The sequence below is a fragment of the Esox lucius genome, chromosome 11 (assembly GCF_011004845.1).
Source record: "Esox lucius isolate fEsoLuc1 chromosome 11, fEsoLuc1.pri, whole genome shotgun sequence".
NCBI lineage: Eukaryota > Metazoa > Chordata > Actinopteri > Esociformes > Esocidae > Esox > Esox lucius.
The window spans coordinates 47,191,964-47,208,782 of NC_047579.1; the positions used below are offsets into that span (position 1 = coordinate 47,191,964).

A 16,819-nucleotide genomic window follows, 5' to 3' on the forward strand; every position below is an offset into this window, starting at 1 on the left:
ATGGACACTAGAGAGACAACAGTAACTATAGCTACAATAGGTACCATGACTGACTGTGGACCATGTTATGGTAGAACCTTAACACAACCTGATGTGTGAAGAGAGATTTGAGGAGTAGCAATTAAATATCAAAATTTCCTTTCAGCTACTCCAATCTACTGTCTTGAAACTTAAAAAAAAAAAAAAAATGCAAATTGAAAGCATTTTATGTGTGTTTCTATGTATACTTCAGTTTCCTATAAAGAAATTATATTTTTGTTTTTTGTCATGATTTTAAATAAATACCTTTTTGTCATATTACTGTACTATATAGGAAACAATATATACAATTTCTACTTGACTTTTCATAGGAACGCATCTGCATTAAAATATCTTATAGAATAGCTCCAAATGATGATAGAACATATTAAATGATTTTATAGAAAGGGAAAAAATTAATCAGTGTTGTTCTTTATTTTTTATTCATTTTAGGGATTTGTTCAGTTCAAGCAATCGTAGTAATCGTATAATCTTAACATATATTTTGCTTCTTGAAAGTATTTTCAAATCTATCCATACGTAGACGTATTAACGCCCATTAAATACGCCAGGGTCAAGGTTTGTCACTTGCCACGGTCAGTCTGCTACCAGGGAAAATTCCAATGTAATCACAGAAAAAGGAGAATGGTCCCTTTAAGAATTAGGATTTGGGGAGTGACGCGGATATGAAAGCTAGTTTATCCCTATTGCAGCAAACATTGTTTAGATTAACTAGGCTAGCTAGTTAGTAAGTTAGCTAGCTAGCCAGCCAGCCAGCCATAACAATATAAATTAAAAAGGAGACATGTTTTCTGCTGTTTAGAATCTGAAAGGATACCAGATAAAGTCCTTGGAATACATACATTTCTGGATTTACGCGTCCTTCGAGTTGGAATAACTTTGAAGAAGTTCTTTGTATACAGGGATCTGCTGATAAGAAGACGTTTAACATGGACTGGGGCACGGATCTCTGGGTGAGTTCGCGAGCTCGCTGGGATCTGCCAATCGGTTTCTCTTGGAAGACCTGAATCTTGATCTTTCTGCTTCTTAATATTGTGATTTGGTTATTCTAGGATTAAGGTCATGCACATATTAATAATTTTATGGTGGTAGCACTTTATCACAGAACTAACATATAGTTGCTAATTATGCACCAGGGCATCACTCGCTGAACCGATACATATGTTGTGCCGTGTAGTCCCAGCAAAATGATGGCAAATACATACAATTACAAATACTAGCAAAGAAACATTAGATGGGTTCCGATTTAGATTATGGTGCACGAAGTGCCAGGCACGCAGAATGTTTTGGCATTTACTTTAATGTTTTGAACTCAAGTTAATAAAACATTTTTTTTTTGTGGAAAATCCACTTTTGGGCGGGCCATACCCCTCGGCCAGTCTATGGCAAATATGCAACAAGTTGTCACACAGTTGGGCGTTACTTCAGTCTTAGAAATAGGACACAATAGCATCGTCAACACAGGCAGCTCAATACGGATATTTTTTTCCTCTACATAATGGTTCTTTTGACCAATCACATCAAGATATCGACACATTCGATCGTTTTAGAACTGATCTATGTAATTTGGTAAATTAGAGAAAATGTATCAGAACTTTGCTTGCTTTCCTTCTGTTGTCCAAATACATTTTCTTTTGGTGACTTGCATGATTAGGACATCCTTCACTGAATATTTGAGTGATATTGGTTACACGTTTACATGTTTACTACAGCTAGTAGAGGATGACAATGTTCTCCAATCTTTTATATTGACAGTTGCAATTGAGGGTCACGTGATTTGGAATAAGTAATTTGTCATTACTTTCACCAACGTTTACTCTGAAAATGGTACCTTTATGTTGAACAACCGCAGTTTTTCGGGGGTACTGCAATGTACCTTACTTTTAATAAAAATTATATTCTTAATGAACGCGGCTGAAATACTGCCACCAACGTTTTCCACAAGAAAATGTCATCTTAAAGAACAGCAAGACCTGGACACAAAGTAACGTTGGCTTCATTTTCTACTGTTGTATCTAAGTTGTACAGGTAAACATTTGGGACAATTAAAGTTATCAGTGATTACTGGAATGGAATGTGTAAATCATACATGTGGGTGACAAATTGAAAACCTGAATAAATGAGTGGAGGAACGTAACGAATGCAGTCACTTCCTTGAAGGTGAACTATATGATACAATTTAACAATAATGAACTTTAGCTTGTATAAAAATGCTGAGTAGGCCCAGTTCCCCTTGATTTTGGATCAAGACTGCAAGAAGACAGGATCTACAGTGAATATAAAGTCTACACACCCCTGTTAAAATGCAAGGTTTTGTGATGTAAAAGAATGAGACAAAGATGAATCATGTCAGAACTTTTTTCACTTTAATGTGACCTATAATGTGAACACTTGAATTGAAAAACAAACTGAAATCTTTGAGGTGGAAAAATAAAAACCTTACAATAACCTGGTTGCAAAAGAGTGCACACCCTCTTTTAACTGGGGATGTGGCTGGGTTCAGAATGAACCAATTACATTGAACCTCGTGTTAAATGGAAGTCATTACACACCTGCCATCATTTAAAGTTTAACTCTGATTAATTACAAATAAAGGTCAGCTGTTCTAGTAGGATTTTCCTGACATTTTCTTAGTTGCATCTCAGAACATGAAGCATGGTGGTGGCAGCATCATGCTTTGGGGCTGTTTTTCTTCAGCTGGAACTGGGGCCTTAGTCAGGGTGGAGGGAATTAAGAACTTTTCCAAATACCAGGCAGTTTTGGAACAAAACCTTCAGGCCTCCGTTAGAAAGCTGAAGATGAAGAACCTTTCAGCACGACAACACATCCAAATCAACAAAAGCATGGCTTCACCAGAAGAAGATTAACGTTTTGGAATGGCCCAGCCAGAGCCTAGACTTGAATCAAATTGAACATCTGTGGGGTAATCCGAAGAGGGCTGTGCACAGGAGATGTCCTCGCAATCTGACAGATTTGGAGCGCTTTTGCAAAGAAGAGAGGGTAAATATTGCCATGTCAAGATGTGCCATGCTAATAGACTCCTACCCAAAAAGCCTGAGTGCTGTAATAAAATCAAAAGGTGTTTCAACAAGTATTAGTTTAGGGGTGTGCACACTTATGCAGCCAGGTTATTGTGATATTATTTTTTAAATTTTTTATTGAATTGTTCACTTTATAGGTCACATTAAAGGTGACATGATTTATCTTTGTCTCATTCTTTTACATCACAAGCACCAGGCATTTTAACAGGGGTGTGTAGACTTTTTACATCCACTGTAAGTGCCTTTAAAATATGGTTATTTATTGGGTCTCTTCCGGGATTGCAATGCCCTAATCCACAGGGAATGAGGGGTTACGGGATGGTTTGATTTGTATGAAAATGTAGTGGATTATATGGTCACCAGATCTCAACCCAGTTGAACATATTTGGGAGATTTTGGACCTACGTGTTAGACAACGCTCTCTACCACTATCGTCAAAACCCCAAATCTGGGAATATCTGGAAGAATGATGTTCCATCCCTCCAGTAGAGTTCCAGTGACTCATATTCTGTATGCCAAAGCGCATGGTAGCTGTTCTGATCGCTAGTGGGGGTCCAACTCCTTAACTGGGATACTTTGTCTGTTTTGTTCATCCGTGTATATACAGTGAAATACCTTTTGCATTTGAGGTAATGGGTTAGTTATAATTAGATGTGGAAACCCTTTAACTTTTAAACAGCAGTGAGATTACTTAAGTTTGGAAAAGTCCTGAACTGAAATGATTCATACATTTTGTTCTTTGCTAATTAAAATCAGGGTAGCTGTAAATGCATTTCCTTCTAGTAACCAGATAAAATGGTTACTAGGCTGCAATGGAGATTTAATATTACTGTTGAACGTGGTGAGGTTTTTTGTAATACCATGCTATTTCATTTGGGACTGTCATGTTGCACATTGTGACAAAACTTGGGCGAATGGTGTGTCTTGCTGTTAACAGTTGACATTTTGAAAATTACTTTGAATGACATTAGATACCGAAAGATGTATAAATCCGTTAATAACAATTTGCAAGCTGCAGCATGGTGCAATGTTCAGCACAACAGTCTTTGTATCCAAAGCTTGGGAGTTCAAATCCAGGTAGGTCAATTGAGATTAGGCTATACTTCAATCAAAATTCAAAACAACTGTAGTTTACTTAACAACTCTGTATAATTCAAGATCAAAATGCATTTCCCCATGATTCTGTTTAAGAGAAAATTGTTACTTGGCTACAATGAAGTATTCTTTTTTATTGAATGTGATGATATGTTTTGTTATAGCCTGCTCTATTATCAAGCTATTACATTTAGTTCTGTAATGTAGCACATAGTGACAACTTGGGTAAAGGATGTGTTGTGCTATTTAGAGACGCCATTTGATTTGCATAAGCATTGATGTAATAAATCTAAAAACACGTGTGCTTGCTTGTTTGTATATGAAAAACTGCTGTGTATCTCAGTGGTCAGTGTGAGTGTCAAACACAGGAGGATCTGAAAACATAGACTACCCCCTTGAAACTGATTGAGATCAACGGATAGGCTAGTACTAGAGGGAAAACAACAGATTTATTTAGCTGTTTCTTGTAACTGTAAATCAATCTCTTAAATTGACTGGACCGGATTTGACTATATAGTTTTGCTTCAACTATGTCATGTTTAAGGGCTTTCTTGCATGCTGGGCACTTAAAGTCCCCAAACAGCATTTCAGTATGATTCAGATCTTGGATTTGACTCAGCCACACTTGCAGCTTTACTTGTGTGTTTTGACTCTGCCATTTCATAAATCAAAGATATTTTCTTTTTAACTATTTTAGCCACATTCTGTTGTAGTTTTGCTTGTATGTTTTGGATCTTTGGCCTGTTGTATGATACATGTTTGTTTCAGCTTTTTGACAAGATGGCTTCTCAGGGCTCAACTTAAAAAATAAAAATAAATGCCGGACCTGTGGATTTGAAACTTACAAAAAATGTTTTACTGTCCCCCAAAAACCTTTATACTGTCCCTCCTTCCAAAAGTTGTAATAAATCAGCGTTATAACATATATAATCAAATACTATTGTTATTGAACATGTTTAATCCTTTATGAAATGCATTCTGAAATGCATATTTTTTTTTATTTATCACATTTCTAATTAGAATAATTCTAAAAAGATAAGTCGACAAAAGATTTTACTTTTAAACAAAACTAACTAATTCATCTTTGAGGAACATGGCTACTGGCTTGTCCTGCTTAGTTACTAGGTATGCGGTTGTTATAAGTTGTGCAATCACCCAATGGGCATTTGCCATTTTTTGGAAACTGGAAGAGATAAAAATGCTTATTATCCTTTGTTGCCTTCTTCAATCGAGTAACTCGCACCGTTTTATATATTTTTATTTTAAAACAATACCAGGCAGCCATGTGTCACATCACTGCTCAACTCTTGAGTACCCAACATTGCGCGCAAAGAGCTGCAAGGTCGTTATTTGTGTCACAGTTTTTGCTCTTAGCCTCTGGATAATTCCCTCAAACACAGAACATCTCTTCTCCAGGCCCCCAGTCATTGTTGCTGCCATTTGTTTGCAAGGTTGACATGTTCTGCTAAGAAAAACGAAGGGAACACTTAAATCACATCGGGCGTCGATGAACAAAATACAGCCCCGGAAAAAATTAAGAGACCACTGAGACCAAAAAGTCGAAAAGGAGGAACAGAAGGGTTAAAATTAAGAGATCACTGCAAATTGAACGCTTCGGTTCCCCACTTAAAACGTTTTTGGAAAGGAAAGAAAAAGGTGCAGTGGTCTCAATTTTTTTATATTTGTATATTAAAGATCAAATTCTTTACTGTAAATTGTGTAATTCGTTGAGAACAAAATTACAGCAACGGTCAATGGAAACAAAAACCCTCAATTGAGGGCTGGATTCAAGCCTGTATGCACTCCCAATAACGTCTGGGCATGCTCCAGATGAGACGGCGGATGGTGTCCTGGGGGACCTCCTCCCCGGACTGGGATCAGAGCATCAGTGAGCTCCTGGACAGTCTGTGGCGCAACTTGGTGGCGTCGGATACACCGATGCATAACGTCCCGGAGGTTCTCAATTGGAATCTGGTCTGGGGAACATGACTGCCTCAATGGCATAAATCCCTTCGTCATCCAGGAACTGCCACATGAGGCCAGGCGTTGTTCTGCCCCAGGGGGAACCCATGGCCCACTGCAACAGTGTAAAGTCTGACGATAGGTCTGAGGATTTCATCCCGGCACCTAACTGCAGCTAGGGTATCGTTGGCTTGCATGCAGAGGTCTGTGCGACTCTCCAACTATATGCCTCCCACCTAGAGACCATCACTGACCCACCGCCAAACCGGTCATGCAGGATGATGTTGCAGGCATCATAACGTTCACCACGGCGTCTCCAGACTCTTTCACATCAGTCACATGCTCAGTGTGAACCTGCTTCCATCTGTGAAGAGAACGGGGCGCCAACAGTCATGTCAGAAACATGCACACCAGTAGCCTGCTGGAGGTCATTTGGCAGTGCTCCTCCTCTGTTCCTCCTCGCACAAAGGGGCAGATACCGGTCCTGCTGCTGGGTTGCGGCTCTTCTACGGCCCTGTCCAGCACTCCTCATAATGACCTATCTCCTGGAATCCTCTCCATTCTCTTGAGACTGTACTGGCAGGCACAGGAAACCTTGCAACGACACGTATGGATGTGCCATCCTGATGGAGCTGGACTGCCTGTGCAACCTGAATTTGCAGCAGTTACAGCCACTTGCTACCAGTGGTGATTAGGACACTAGTAAAATGCAAAACTAGAGAAGAATCATTCAGGGCGGATAATGAGAGAGCAATTGTCTGTGGCCACCACCTGTAAAACCAATCCCTTTTTGGGGGTTGTCTTGCTGTTGCCTCCAGTGCACCTGTTGTAACTTTCATTTGCAGCAAAACAGGTGACATTCATCCACACTCGCTTATGCTTCCTAACTGGACAGATTGATATCTCTGAAGTTTAATTGTCTTGGTGTTATACTGTGATGATTGTGTTCCCTTAATTTTTTTTGAGTGGTGTACACAGATTAGCCATAACATTATGACCGCCTGCCTAATATTGTGTAGGTCCCCCTTTTGCCACTGACTCCACTAGACCTCTGAAAGCGTGCTGTGGTATCTGGCACCAAGACATTAACAGCAGATCCTTTTAAGTCCTGTAAGTCGCGAGCTGGGGCCTCCATGGATAGGACTTGTTTGTCCAGCACATCCCACAGATTCTTGATTGGATTGAGATCTGGGGAATTAGGAGGCCAAGTCAACACCCTGAACATGTTGTTGTGATCCTCAAACCATTCCTAAACCATTTTTGCTGGTTTTGTGGCAGGGCGCATTATCCTGTTGAAAGAGGCCAATGCCATCAGGGAATACCTTTGCCATGAAAGGGTGCACATGGTCTGCAACAATGCTTAGGTAGGAGGTACGTGTCAAAGTAACACACACGAAGGGCTGGACCCAAGTTTTCCCAGCAGAACATTGCCCAAAGCATCACACGCCTCCGCCAGCTTGCCTCCTTCCCATATGGCATCCTGGCGCCATGTGTTCTCCTGGTAAGCGACGCAGACACATCCAGCCAATCCATGTGATGTAAAAGAATATGTGATTCATCATACAGGCCATCTTCTTCCATTGATCTGTAGTCCTGTTCTGATGCTCACGTGCCCCAGCCTTCACTCCCCACGTGCATCAGTGAGCCTTGACTACCCATGACCCTGGCGCTGGTTCACCGCTTACTCCTCCTTGGACCACTTTTGATAGGTACTGACCACTGCAGACTGGGAACATCCCACAAGGGCTGCAGTTTTGGAGTTGCTCTGACCCAGGCGTCTAGCCATCACAATTTGTCTCTTTGTTTCTAACACATCAACTTTGGGGACAATGTTCACTTGCTGCCTAATACATCCCACCCACTGACAGGTGCCCTGATAATGAGATTGTCAGTGTTATTAACTTCACCTGTCAGTGGTCATAATGTTATGGCTGATCGGTGTAGTACAGCTATTAAAATAAACGCTGGAAAACATAAATCGTTGATTTTTCTTGTGCTATTATATACTTGAGTTCAGATAATGATCCCCCCCCAAAAAATTTATCACTTGCACGGTAAAGAGAACTTTCTGTCCACCCACTAAAGTGGCTCGGAAAATAAACATTCTACCTGCCAGTGCCAAAACCTACCCACATTTGGCAGGTGGAGGTTGTTACAGTGGTTCATAAGTATTAATCCCACTCTCACTTTTTCACATTTTGTTTCAGTTTCCAACATGAAATCAAAAATGTATTTAATTAGATGTTTTCAAATCAAAGTCTGTAATGTCAAACTGAAAAATAGTTTACAAATACTAATTACACATACTAAACAGCAAATAAATTATCTTCCTTTCTACAAAAAGTATTTTAGAGTACGTCAGGTTGGTAAAAAGGTGACATAAATACAATGAATTGTTATTATCAATCATTACCGGCCCGAGACTTTATCATTGTAAGGGCACAAAATTAACACACCAAAACTGGGCAATACAATGGAAAGAGAACTGCACCCTGTGGCCCCCTTCATTGCAATGCACAATGCTGGTGGATTCTGCAGTTGCCAGTTTAAAAAAAGACTGTACTGTCAACGCATGGACATTTTATACGAAAACAATAATGACATCGGGATCCTCCAAAGGCAAATCTGTTGTCACTGATCGTTTTCTTTCTGGGGTGGGGGATGCCATTAACATTTGTGATTTGACCTAACCTTGGGCAAATTTGGGAGAAAGTCCACCTCTTCCATTAGCAATGTGTTGCACCCAACCTGGTGATGCACAGCAAACGATTCTGGTTCCGCAGCGCTTACCACACATCCGTTATGAGACGACGGGAAAGTATGCCAACTCTGTGTTCATGATGGAAACTGGGCAATGTTGGGAATTCTACCAGGACACCAGGATTGGCCACCTTACTCTTATTAGTGCCAAAGGGTTTTTGAGACAAACGTTAGGATGCCTGTTTAACGGCCCATTGGAAAGGGCTTCATACACCATATCCAGCTGCAGCTGTTCTCCCACCCAGGACCTGACAAAGCCTGACCATGCTGAGCCAGCAGTGGGATGTAGGGTACTGTATGCCTCTGGACAATTAAGTCAACAAATAACATGCCATGGGCTGGTGCCTGGCCTTTCTGGATGATAATTCAGGATGGGCCTCCCTGTAATTATTCAATCTTAAGGTATTATACATTCTGCTGACCGGTAAATTTTGATCTTGAAATATTTATGATTTGACTTTCTAATATTTATGTATTTTTTTCCTCTAATACAATTTAATTTGAATGACAAGATTTTAAGAATTATTGTTTTTGACTTTAGCTTTGAAATGGCAATTGACGTTATAACCTAGGACTTATCTCCTGTATGACTCTCAGGATCATATACATCTCATGTTTCCCTCCAAGCTCACAAGCCATGTAGGACATTTGTAAAGGGACTGACAAAATCCCAATTGAGAAGCAAAGCATTTATTTTCTAGCTTAATTTTTCAAACATGACTAAGTGCACGTTTTGGGGTATAGTGTAAACAATCAATTGAATTTCACAAATTCATTTTTACATCAGCACTTGTCAAAGTTATTTTACACACACCCAGCCTGAAACCCCAAAAGAGATAGCAACAAGAACTGATCCACAGTTGTTCGGGAAAAACTCCCTAGTAGGGTTGAAACTCAGGAACAAACAAAGGCTGTCTCCAGAGTCTTTAGGGCTGACCAGGTGGGCTATGGGCATGGCTGACCTGCTGGGCTATGGGCATGGCTGACCTGCTGGGCTATGGGCAGGGCTGACCTGCTGGGCTATGGGCAGGGCTGACCTGCTGGGCTATGGGCAGGGCTGACCTGCTGGGCTATGGGCAGGGCTGACCTGCTGGGCTATGGGCAGGGCTGACCTGCTGGGCTATGGGCAGGGCTGACCTGCTGGGCTATGGGCAGGGCTGACCTGCTGGGCTATGGGCAGGGCTGACCTGCTGGGCTATGGGCAGGGCTGACCTGCTGGGCTATGGGCAGGGCTGATTTGCTGGGCTATGGGCAGGGCTGACCAGGTGGGCTATGGGCAGGGCTGACCAGGTGGGCTATGGGCAGTAATAGCTGGAGTCATCAGGCCGCAACAATATTTACCACCCAACCAGGAGGACTTTGGACATGCTGAGTCATCAGGCCTGGTAGTCCTGAGGTGTGTTCCAAGGTCTCATGTCCTCCTACGGTTAAATAGGACACCGGAAACATTTGTGAACATTCCTTGGATCCAAAAGGTGGCTTCAGCATATGAACGGACTCTTGTCCCCGTGTCACAAACCAATGCAACCTGGACAGTTGTGACTGAGGGAGGACAGTTGGACTCCGTGGTCCCCAGGCACAACACTATAGCAGCATAAGAAGTGTCCCCTGTCGAGGTACTATTGACAAATCAGGTTTAGTTTGTACGTTCTGTGAGACTCAATAAAAACATTTATGATTTTGCCCACAGATGTGAGTTCAGATTCCTTGGTTTAGCCCTCTTTCTTTACTCTCAGTCATTGGTGTCACATGTTTTATATGTGTTGGATGCATAATCAATTGAATCCTCAAACGGTCACTGATCGTTATGAACTCCCCCGTTCAAATGTGCTAGAGTGAGTTAGTGGTAGGTGGTAGGCGACACAGTGGACAAGACAACCTGAGAAACAAGCAGTCTTTTCACTAGCAGAACACACTACCCCCCACCGATTCTGTTACACTGTCTGACACCTAGACTATTGGTAGGCCGACAGACTGGCAGTATATAAATGTAGCGTTACCGAGAGGCAAGTCAGACTGGCGGTTCTGACCTCATTACCCATGTTCCCCCTGGGCTTGTGTTTTTCTTCCCACTGTAGGTTCTGTCCCCTTTCAATCGTCAGTGCTGTGCTGGATGGAGCGCCAGCAACCTAATTAGTTTTGCCCTAAATTGAGGAACTAAGAACATCCAGTCCATGCTCTTATATACATTTAGTCCATGCTCTTATATACATCTAGTCCATGCTCTTATATACATCTAGTCCATGCTCTTATATACATCTAGTCCATGCCCTTATATACATCTAGTCCATGCCCTTATATACATCTAGTCCATGCCCTTATATACATCTAGTCCATGCCCTTATATACATCTAGTCCATGCCCTTATATACATCTAGTCCATGCCCTTATATACATCTAGTCCATGCCCTTATATACATCTAGTCCATGCCCTTATATACATCTAGTCCATGCCCTTATATACATCTAGTCCATGCCCTTATATACATCTAGTCCATGCCCTTATATACATCTAGTCCATGCCCTTATATACATCTAGTCCATGCCCTTATATACATCTAGTCCATGCCCTTATATACATCTAGTCCATGCCCTTATATACATCTAGTCCATGCCCTTATATACATCTAGTCCATGCTCTTGTAAATGGATATTTCAGTTTCTCTAGAAACGTGCGAACAGCTTTATTTCCTAATAGTATTTTGGACCCCCATCAGGTTTTGTTTAGTTATAATGATTATATGAGAACGATTTCACACAGACATAAATAGCATTTCACATTATAAGTATGTTGATCTTATTGAATCTAGACAGCTTTAGCTTATTCTCTCTCAACAATGTCCAGACATTGCCTAATTGGCTGTAATTGTGTTTGATAAATAACCTTTGAGGCCAACATTGCTGCGTGTGTTGTGGCATCTGTCTCCTGCTTTCCTTGCTTTTAATCCAGCAGCTATTTTAAGAACCTAGTGTTTAGTGTGTGTGATCGCTGCGTCGGGCGTTAGTCCTGGCAGCTAGTGGGACTGAGTGAGTACAGGCTCTGTGTGTGTTCCGCAATCCAGGACTGTGTAAAAAAAAAAAAATGGAACATGGCAAACGGGCCTCTTTTTAACGTTCCTGAAAGACTGTGACTAAGGAAGGAAACATTCTCCATGGTCATGGAGCCAGATCACTTCCTGCTCTCCATTAGTGATGCCTCACACTGTTCATCTGTAGGCTGAGATTGAAGGAACCAGCTGCTGGTTGAGGTGGGGCCAACATGGATGGATGGGTGGACTGTCATTTTAAATTACATTTAGCCTTACTGTTCTTTGATGTGTTTGTTCTAAGCTAGATCTTCAAGCCATAAAGCTAACTGTCAGTATGCAGAACATCAATATTTGGTCTGACTGGCAAGGAGTCAAAACAATGCAGATGAAGAACAATGGACTGCAGTCCACTTTGTCATATGTTTCAGCATACTGAAACTTTTTAATTTGAACCATCATTGGCCGATGGACAGGACAGAAAGTTAATTTGGTTTGGGAGGGAAAAGAGCAGAAAGTAGTAAGTACAGTAAACAAATAATTGTTTGTTACAACTTGTGGTCACTTAGTAGGATGTCTGAGCTCTCAATTCTGAAGTCAGTTCTTATGGGCAGTGAGTATGCTAACATGAAAAGACTAGGGGGGGGGGGACATTTCCACCCTACTGTTAGAAGCAGGTAAATTAGTCCCCTGAATATTATCAACACTTGGTGAAAATATGCCCCTGTCCCCCGACTTTAAAACTCCTATACCCTGGCTTTGTCCTCTTTAGCTTCAGTTGACGCTATGATGTAGTGCCACAAGGAAACTCCCACACAGCCAAGGGTCAAGGGTTGTGTATATGTAGGGCATTGTTGGAATTTTTTGGCATGTGGATAGATCTAGTGAGTTGAACCATAGTATTCAGTACCATCAGTTTTTCGAGAAAATGTTACAGTACATCCAACACTCTTTGGATTACATAAAACTTCAACCTCAACCAATGAGTTCCTCCCAGATGGTGAAGCTGGCAAAGTGTTCTTCCGTAGCCCCGTGTTGATCCCAACTGGTTAGGTTTGAGCCCTAACTGGGCCGCTTGCTGACAAGTACCTGGGAAGCCCCATGGATGATGCAGATTATGATGGAAAGTGTCTTGTTAGCTGGGATTTCCTGGTCTCGTCAGGGTTTAGCAATGTATTCAAGCAGCTCACATTGACACGAGACAATCTGGTTAATGAATGCCTGCTTGATCAGCCATTGTGTTTGTGCTAGTTACTGGCATGTATGTTCTTTTTCCTCTTTTAGAACGCTTGAGTGAAAGCCTTTTAAAAAGGCACAAACATTTTAGCATTTTTTTAAATGCACAGTTTATGATGCTTTTTCAACTACCCGATCACATTCTATTGTTTTAAGACAGTCACTTCCAACATGAATCAAACCCTTTAAATAACTACTAAAAAAGTAAACACTATAGTAATTTCCCAACATCATTCACTTGCATTATGATCCACTAGCCTGCTGCACGTCCTTGGTTTTGATGAAGTTCGTATCTTTCTCTCTGTCCCTCTCCAGGACCAATATGATGTCATCGACAAGCACACTCAATCCGGTCTGGAACTGGTGGAGAAGTATGTGAAGTTTGTAAAGGAGAGGACAGAGATAGAGCAGAACTATGCCAAGCAACTGAGGTAGGCCTCATTCCTCACATGGTTCCCCATTCACTGCATAAAATTAAAGTGTGTGTGTGTTCACTCCAGCACTGTTTATTGAAGGTATGTGGTGTCCTGTGACTTGTTTGGGGCAGATTTGAACTTGCCCCACCACTGACAGTCACAGAAACACTGCCCTCATTCTCAAGCCTGAGCTGGCCTGCCTTGCTCCCTCTGCCTGTACTCTTCATTCCAGTCTGCTCTGAGCAGGGAGGTCCATATCTGCCGTTGAGCTCTGGGAGCGAGGAGGGGAAGTGGGAGCAGACTGGCACATGACAGCCAGGATGTGGTCAGGGAGAGAGAGAATGAAAAGGGGAAGAGCAGAAGTGGAGTTATTTTTAAATGGACCTTCTTTGCTGTAGTTTTTGCTTTGGCTTTTATTTAATGCAGTTGTTATTGGACTGGTGCTGCCATGACCACCACGAGAGGGGTTTGGTTTTTCCAAATTGAACAATTCAAAGAATGTAAATCAACTGATTAGTCATTCTATTTTTTTATTTTATTTAATCAGTTCAGGTAAACATCATACTGTTAGCCTTATAATTTAGCACCATTATGTAAGAATTAGTCCAAAGCACAAACCTCCAGAATACTTATACACATCTCTCCCCCTCTCCGAATTTTAACAGAAATCTAACAAAGAAATACCATCCTAAACGGGGCAGTAGAGAGGAACTGGAATGCAGGTGAGCTTCTTCGTGTCCTGGATCCCGCTCCTGGTTGTACTGATCTGTCCTGGGTGGGAGAACAGATGCTGCTGGAAGTGTTGTCCGAGGGCCCTTCAATCAGGGCAATGATGGGGACATTGCCTTGCGCAGGGGTTCCTCCTCTGGACGGGTGTCCCGACGAGTCACCGACGTCACCGTGGCACTGACCGTGGGGTTTCCGGCCGACTGTCCGGTCTGGCCCTCGGATTATTGGATTATTTGCTCTAGGTGCTACATGTATGGCATGTTGTTTGACTTGCGCTAGGTGCTACATGTATGGCATGTTGTTTGACTTGCGCTAGGTGCTACATGTATGGCATGTTGCTTGACTTGCGCTAGGTGCTACATGTATGGCATGTTGTTTGACTTACGCTAGGTGCTAAACGTATGGCATGTTGTTTGACTTACGCTAGGTGCTAAACGTATGGCATGTTTTTTGACTTACGCTAGGTGCTAAACGTATGGCATGTTGTTTGACTTACGCTAGGTGCTAAACGTTTGGCATGTTGTTTGACTTACGCTAGGTGCTAAACGTATGGCATGTTGTTTGACTTACGCTAGGTGCTAAATGTAATGCATGCGGTGTGTTAGGCAGTCACCTGGTGTGTCAGCTCAATTACATGAATCTGTTCTGGCACCTCCGGTCTCTTAGCTGTTCCACCTCTACAGTGAAGTCCCTGTCAGCCTGTCCACGCTGATCTCTGTCCTGGCCCCCCAGTGGTGGAGCCAACGTCCCCTGAAAGCTAGGACAGTAGTCCCCGCCTGTTTCAGAAAACCTCTGAAATGCTAAATTAACTTATTTTTAAAAGATTTCCTCTAAGCCTGATTTTGCTGATAGGTGTCCTGTCAAGCATTTTTTTTTTAAAGGTGATTGCACTAGCCTTTGGAAAAGAGGATCACCAAAATGTAAATACATAATTGAAATGTGTGTGTTTTTGATGGAGAAGGAAGACATAGCATGACTAAAATCTAACACCAACAGTGCATGCGCGGTTGCATGCTGGCACACTGACTCCTGTCTATAGCACTGTGACTGTAGCGGTAGATGGCTGTGGAGGTTGACCAATGCACCTGCAGAAAAATGCAAATAACTGTCACCACCCCATCACTGAGAGGGAAACCTGAATAAGGAAGTCCTAAACCTGTTTGGCCAACATCACTTTTATTTTGTTGCCAGTTTGCTGTATCTGCACCAAAGTCATGTGATTTTCTTTCCAAATGTGTTCTTTGTGTCATCTTTTTAAAATATTGATTACATTTGGCTTCAGCCCTTTTATTTCCGTGATGGTCTTTCTCATGTCTCTCTGCTGGGCACTTTATGGCAAGGAAAGATTTTTGGAACTAACTTTTTGGTCAAACTGCAATAATTTTAAAGCGTCGACTCCCTAACACTTTGGAAAATCATGAGGATCAGATCAGCACCTCAGTAGTGTGATAATATTGTGCTGCTCCTGGCAATTCCCGGTCCTACTGCATACATCTTAATTAGGCCCATCGCAGCTCTGACCTCTGACCTCTGTATCATTCCACCCCCACCTGTTCCCCCCTTCTGCCCTTCTCCAATAGGTTCTCCAACCACCAGGCCTTCCTGGACATCCTGAATGAGATGAATGACTACGCAGGACAGAGGGAGCTGATCGCTGAGAACATGATGATGAACATCTGCATTGAGCTCACAAAGTACCTGCAGGAGCTCAAGATGGAGCGCAAGACCGTGAGAGACCAGGGGGGAGAGGGTGGTTGGAGTGGTTGACCTCAACATTACAATGATGAGAAAATAAGAGCTCTGGGAGGAGGGAGGGATGAAGAGAAAGACAGAGCTTAGATAAAGAGGGCGTGTCAGAAGAGGCAGGAAGTTGTCCTGTGAGGCTGTTGTCTGAGGGAGTGGTCACAGTAGTATAGTCATCCTCGGAGAGGACAGGAATGCCTTGGCCCACCCCAAATGGAATGAAGACCACACAGGGGAATAGTATGGCATCTCTCAGAAGACATGACCCACAGACAGACATACTGGCTACTATTCTTGCTATGTGCTTTGTTCAATGGTTTGTGGTGACCGTGGTTTATTCTGTTGCCAGTGCCCGAGCCCAGCTTAAGTACAGTAGGGACTGTCATGGCATCACTGTCTCATATGTCCTCGCTCTGTTCTGTCTGTGTGCAGCATCTTTCAGAGGCCAAGAAAGCTCAGCAGAGTTTGGAGAGCACCTATAAGCAGCTGGACAGCGTGAGTTTATTTGCATCTCAGCCCCTCTGCCAAATCTTTGGTCTTTTCAAGAGTACATCCCCGATGTAGTTAGATAGTTAAACATCCCCTCTCCTTACTGTGGTTTGCTTGTCACTGAACAATTTCCCTGTTCAGTCAAAGGACAGTCTTTTGTTTTCTCCTCTGTCCCTTGTTGTTCCCTTGTTGTGCATGGGGTTTTTGTTGAATGCAATGGTTGTCATTGTAACATCAGGGAAAGATACGTTTGCTGATTGGCTGTGAAATGTCTACATGTGCT

General features: G+C 42.3%; 1 protein-coding gene across 4 annotated transcripts in view; it reads left to right on the plus strand.

Moving 5' to 3' along the window:
* The first annotated feature begins 718 nt into the window (after positions 1–718).
* The window catches only part of trip10a (thyroid hormone receptor interactor 10a), a 34,256-nt gene continuing 18,155 nt past the window's right edge, over positions 719–16,819 (plus strand). For 2 of the 4 annotated variants that reach the window (XM_010901194.4, XM_010901195.4), the window contains exons 1-5: positions 719–992; positions 13,475–13,590; positions 14,241–14,297; positions 15,885–16,032; positions 16,480–16,542. In XM_010901194.4, coding sequence (XP_010899496.1) covers positions 969–992; positions 13,475–13,590; positions 14,241–14,297; positions 15,885–16,032; positions 16,480–16,542 — 408 coding nt within the window. In that variant the 5' untranslated portion in view covers positions 719–968. The remainder of the gene's footprint in view (positions 993–13,474; positions 13,591–14,240; positions 14,298–15,884; positions 16,033–16,479; positions 16,543–16,819) is intronic. The other 2 variants (XM_010901196.3, XM_010901197.4) reach the window with 2 other exon arrangements.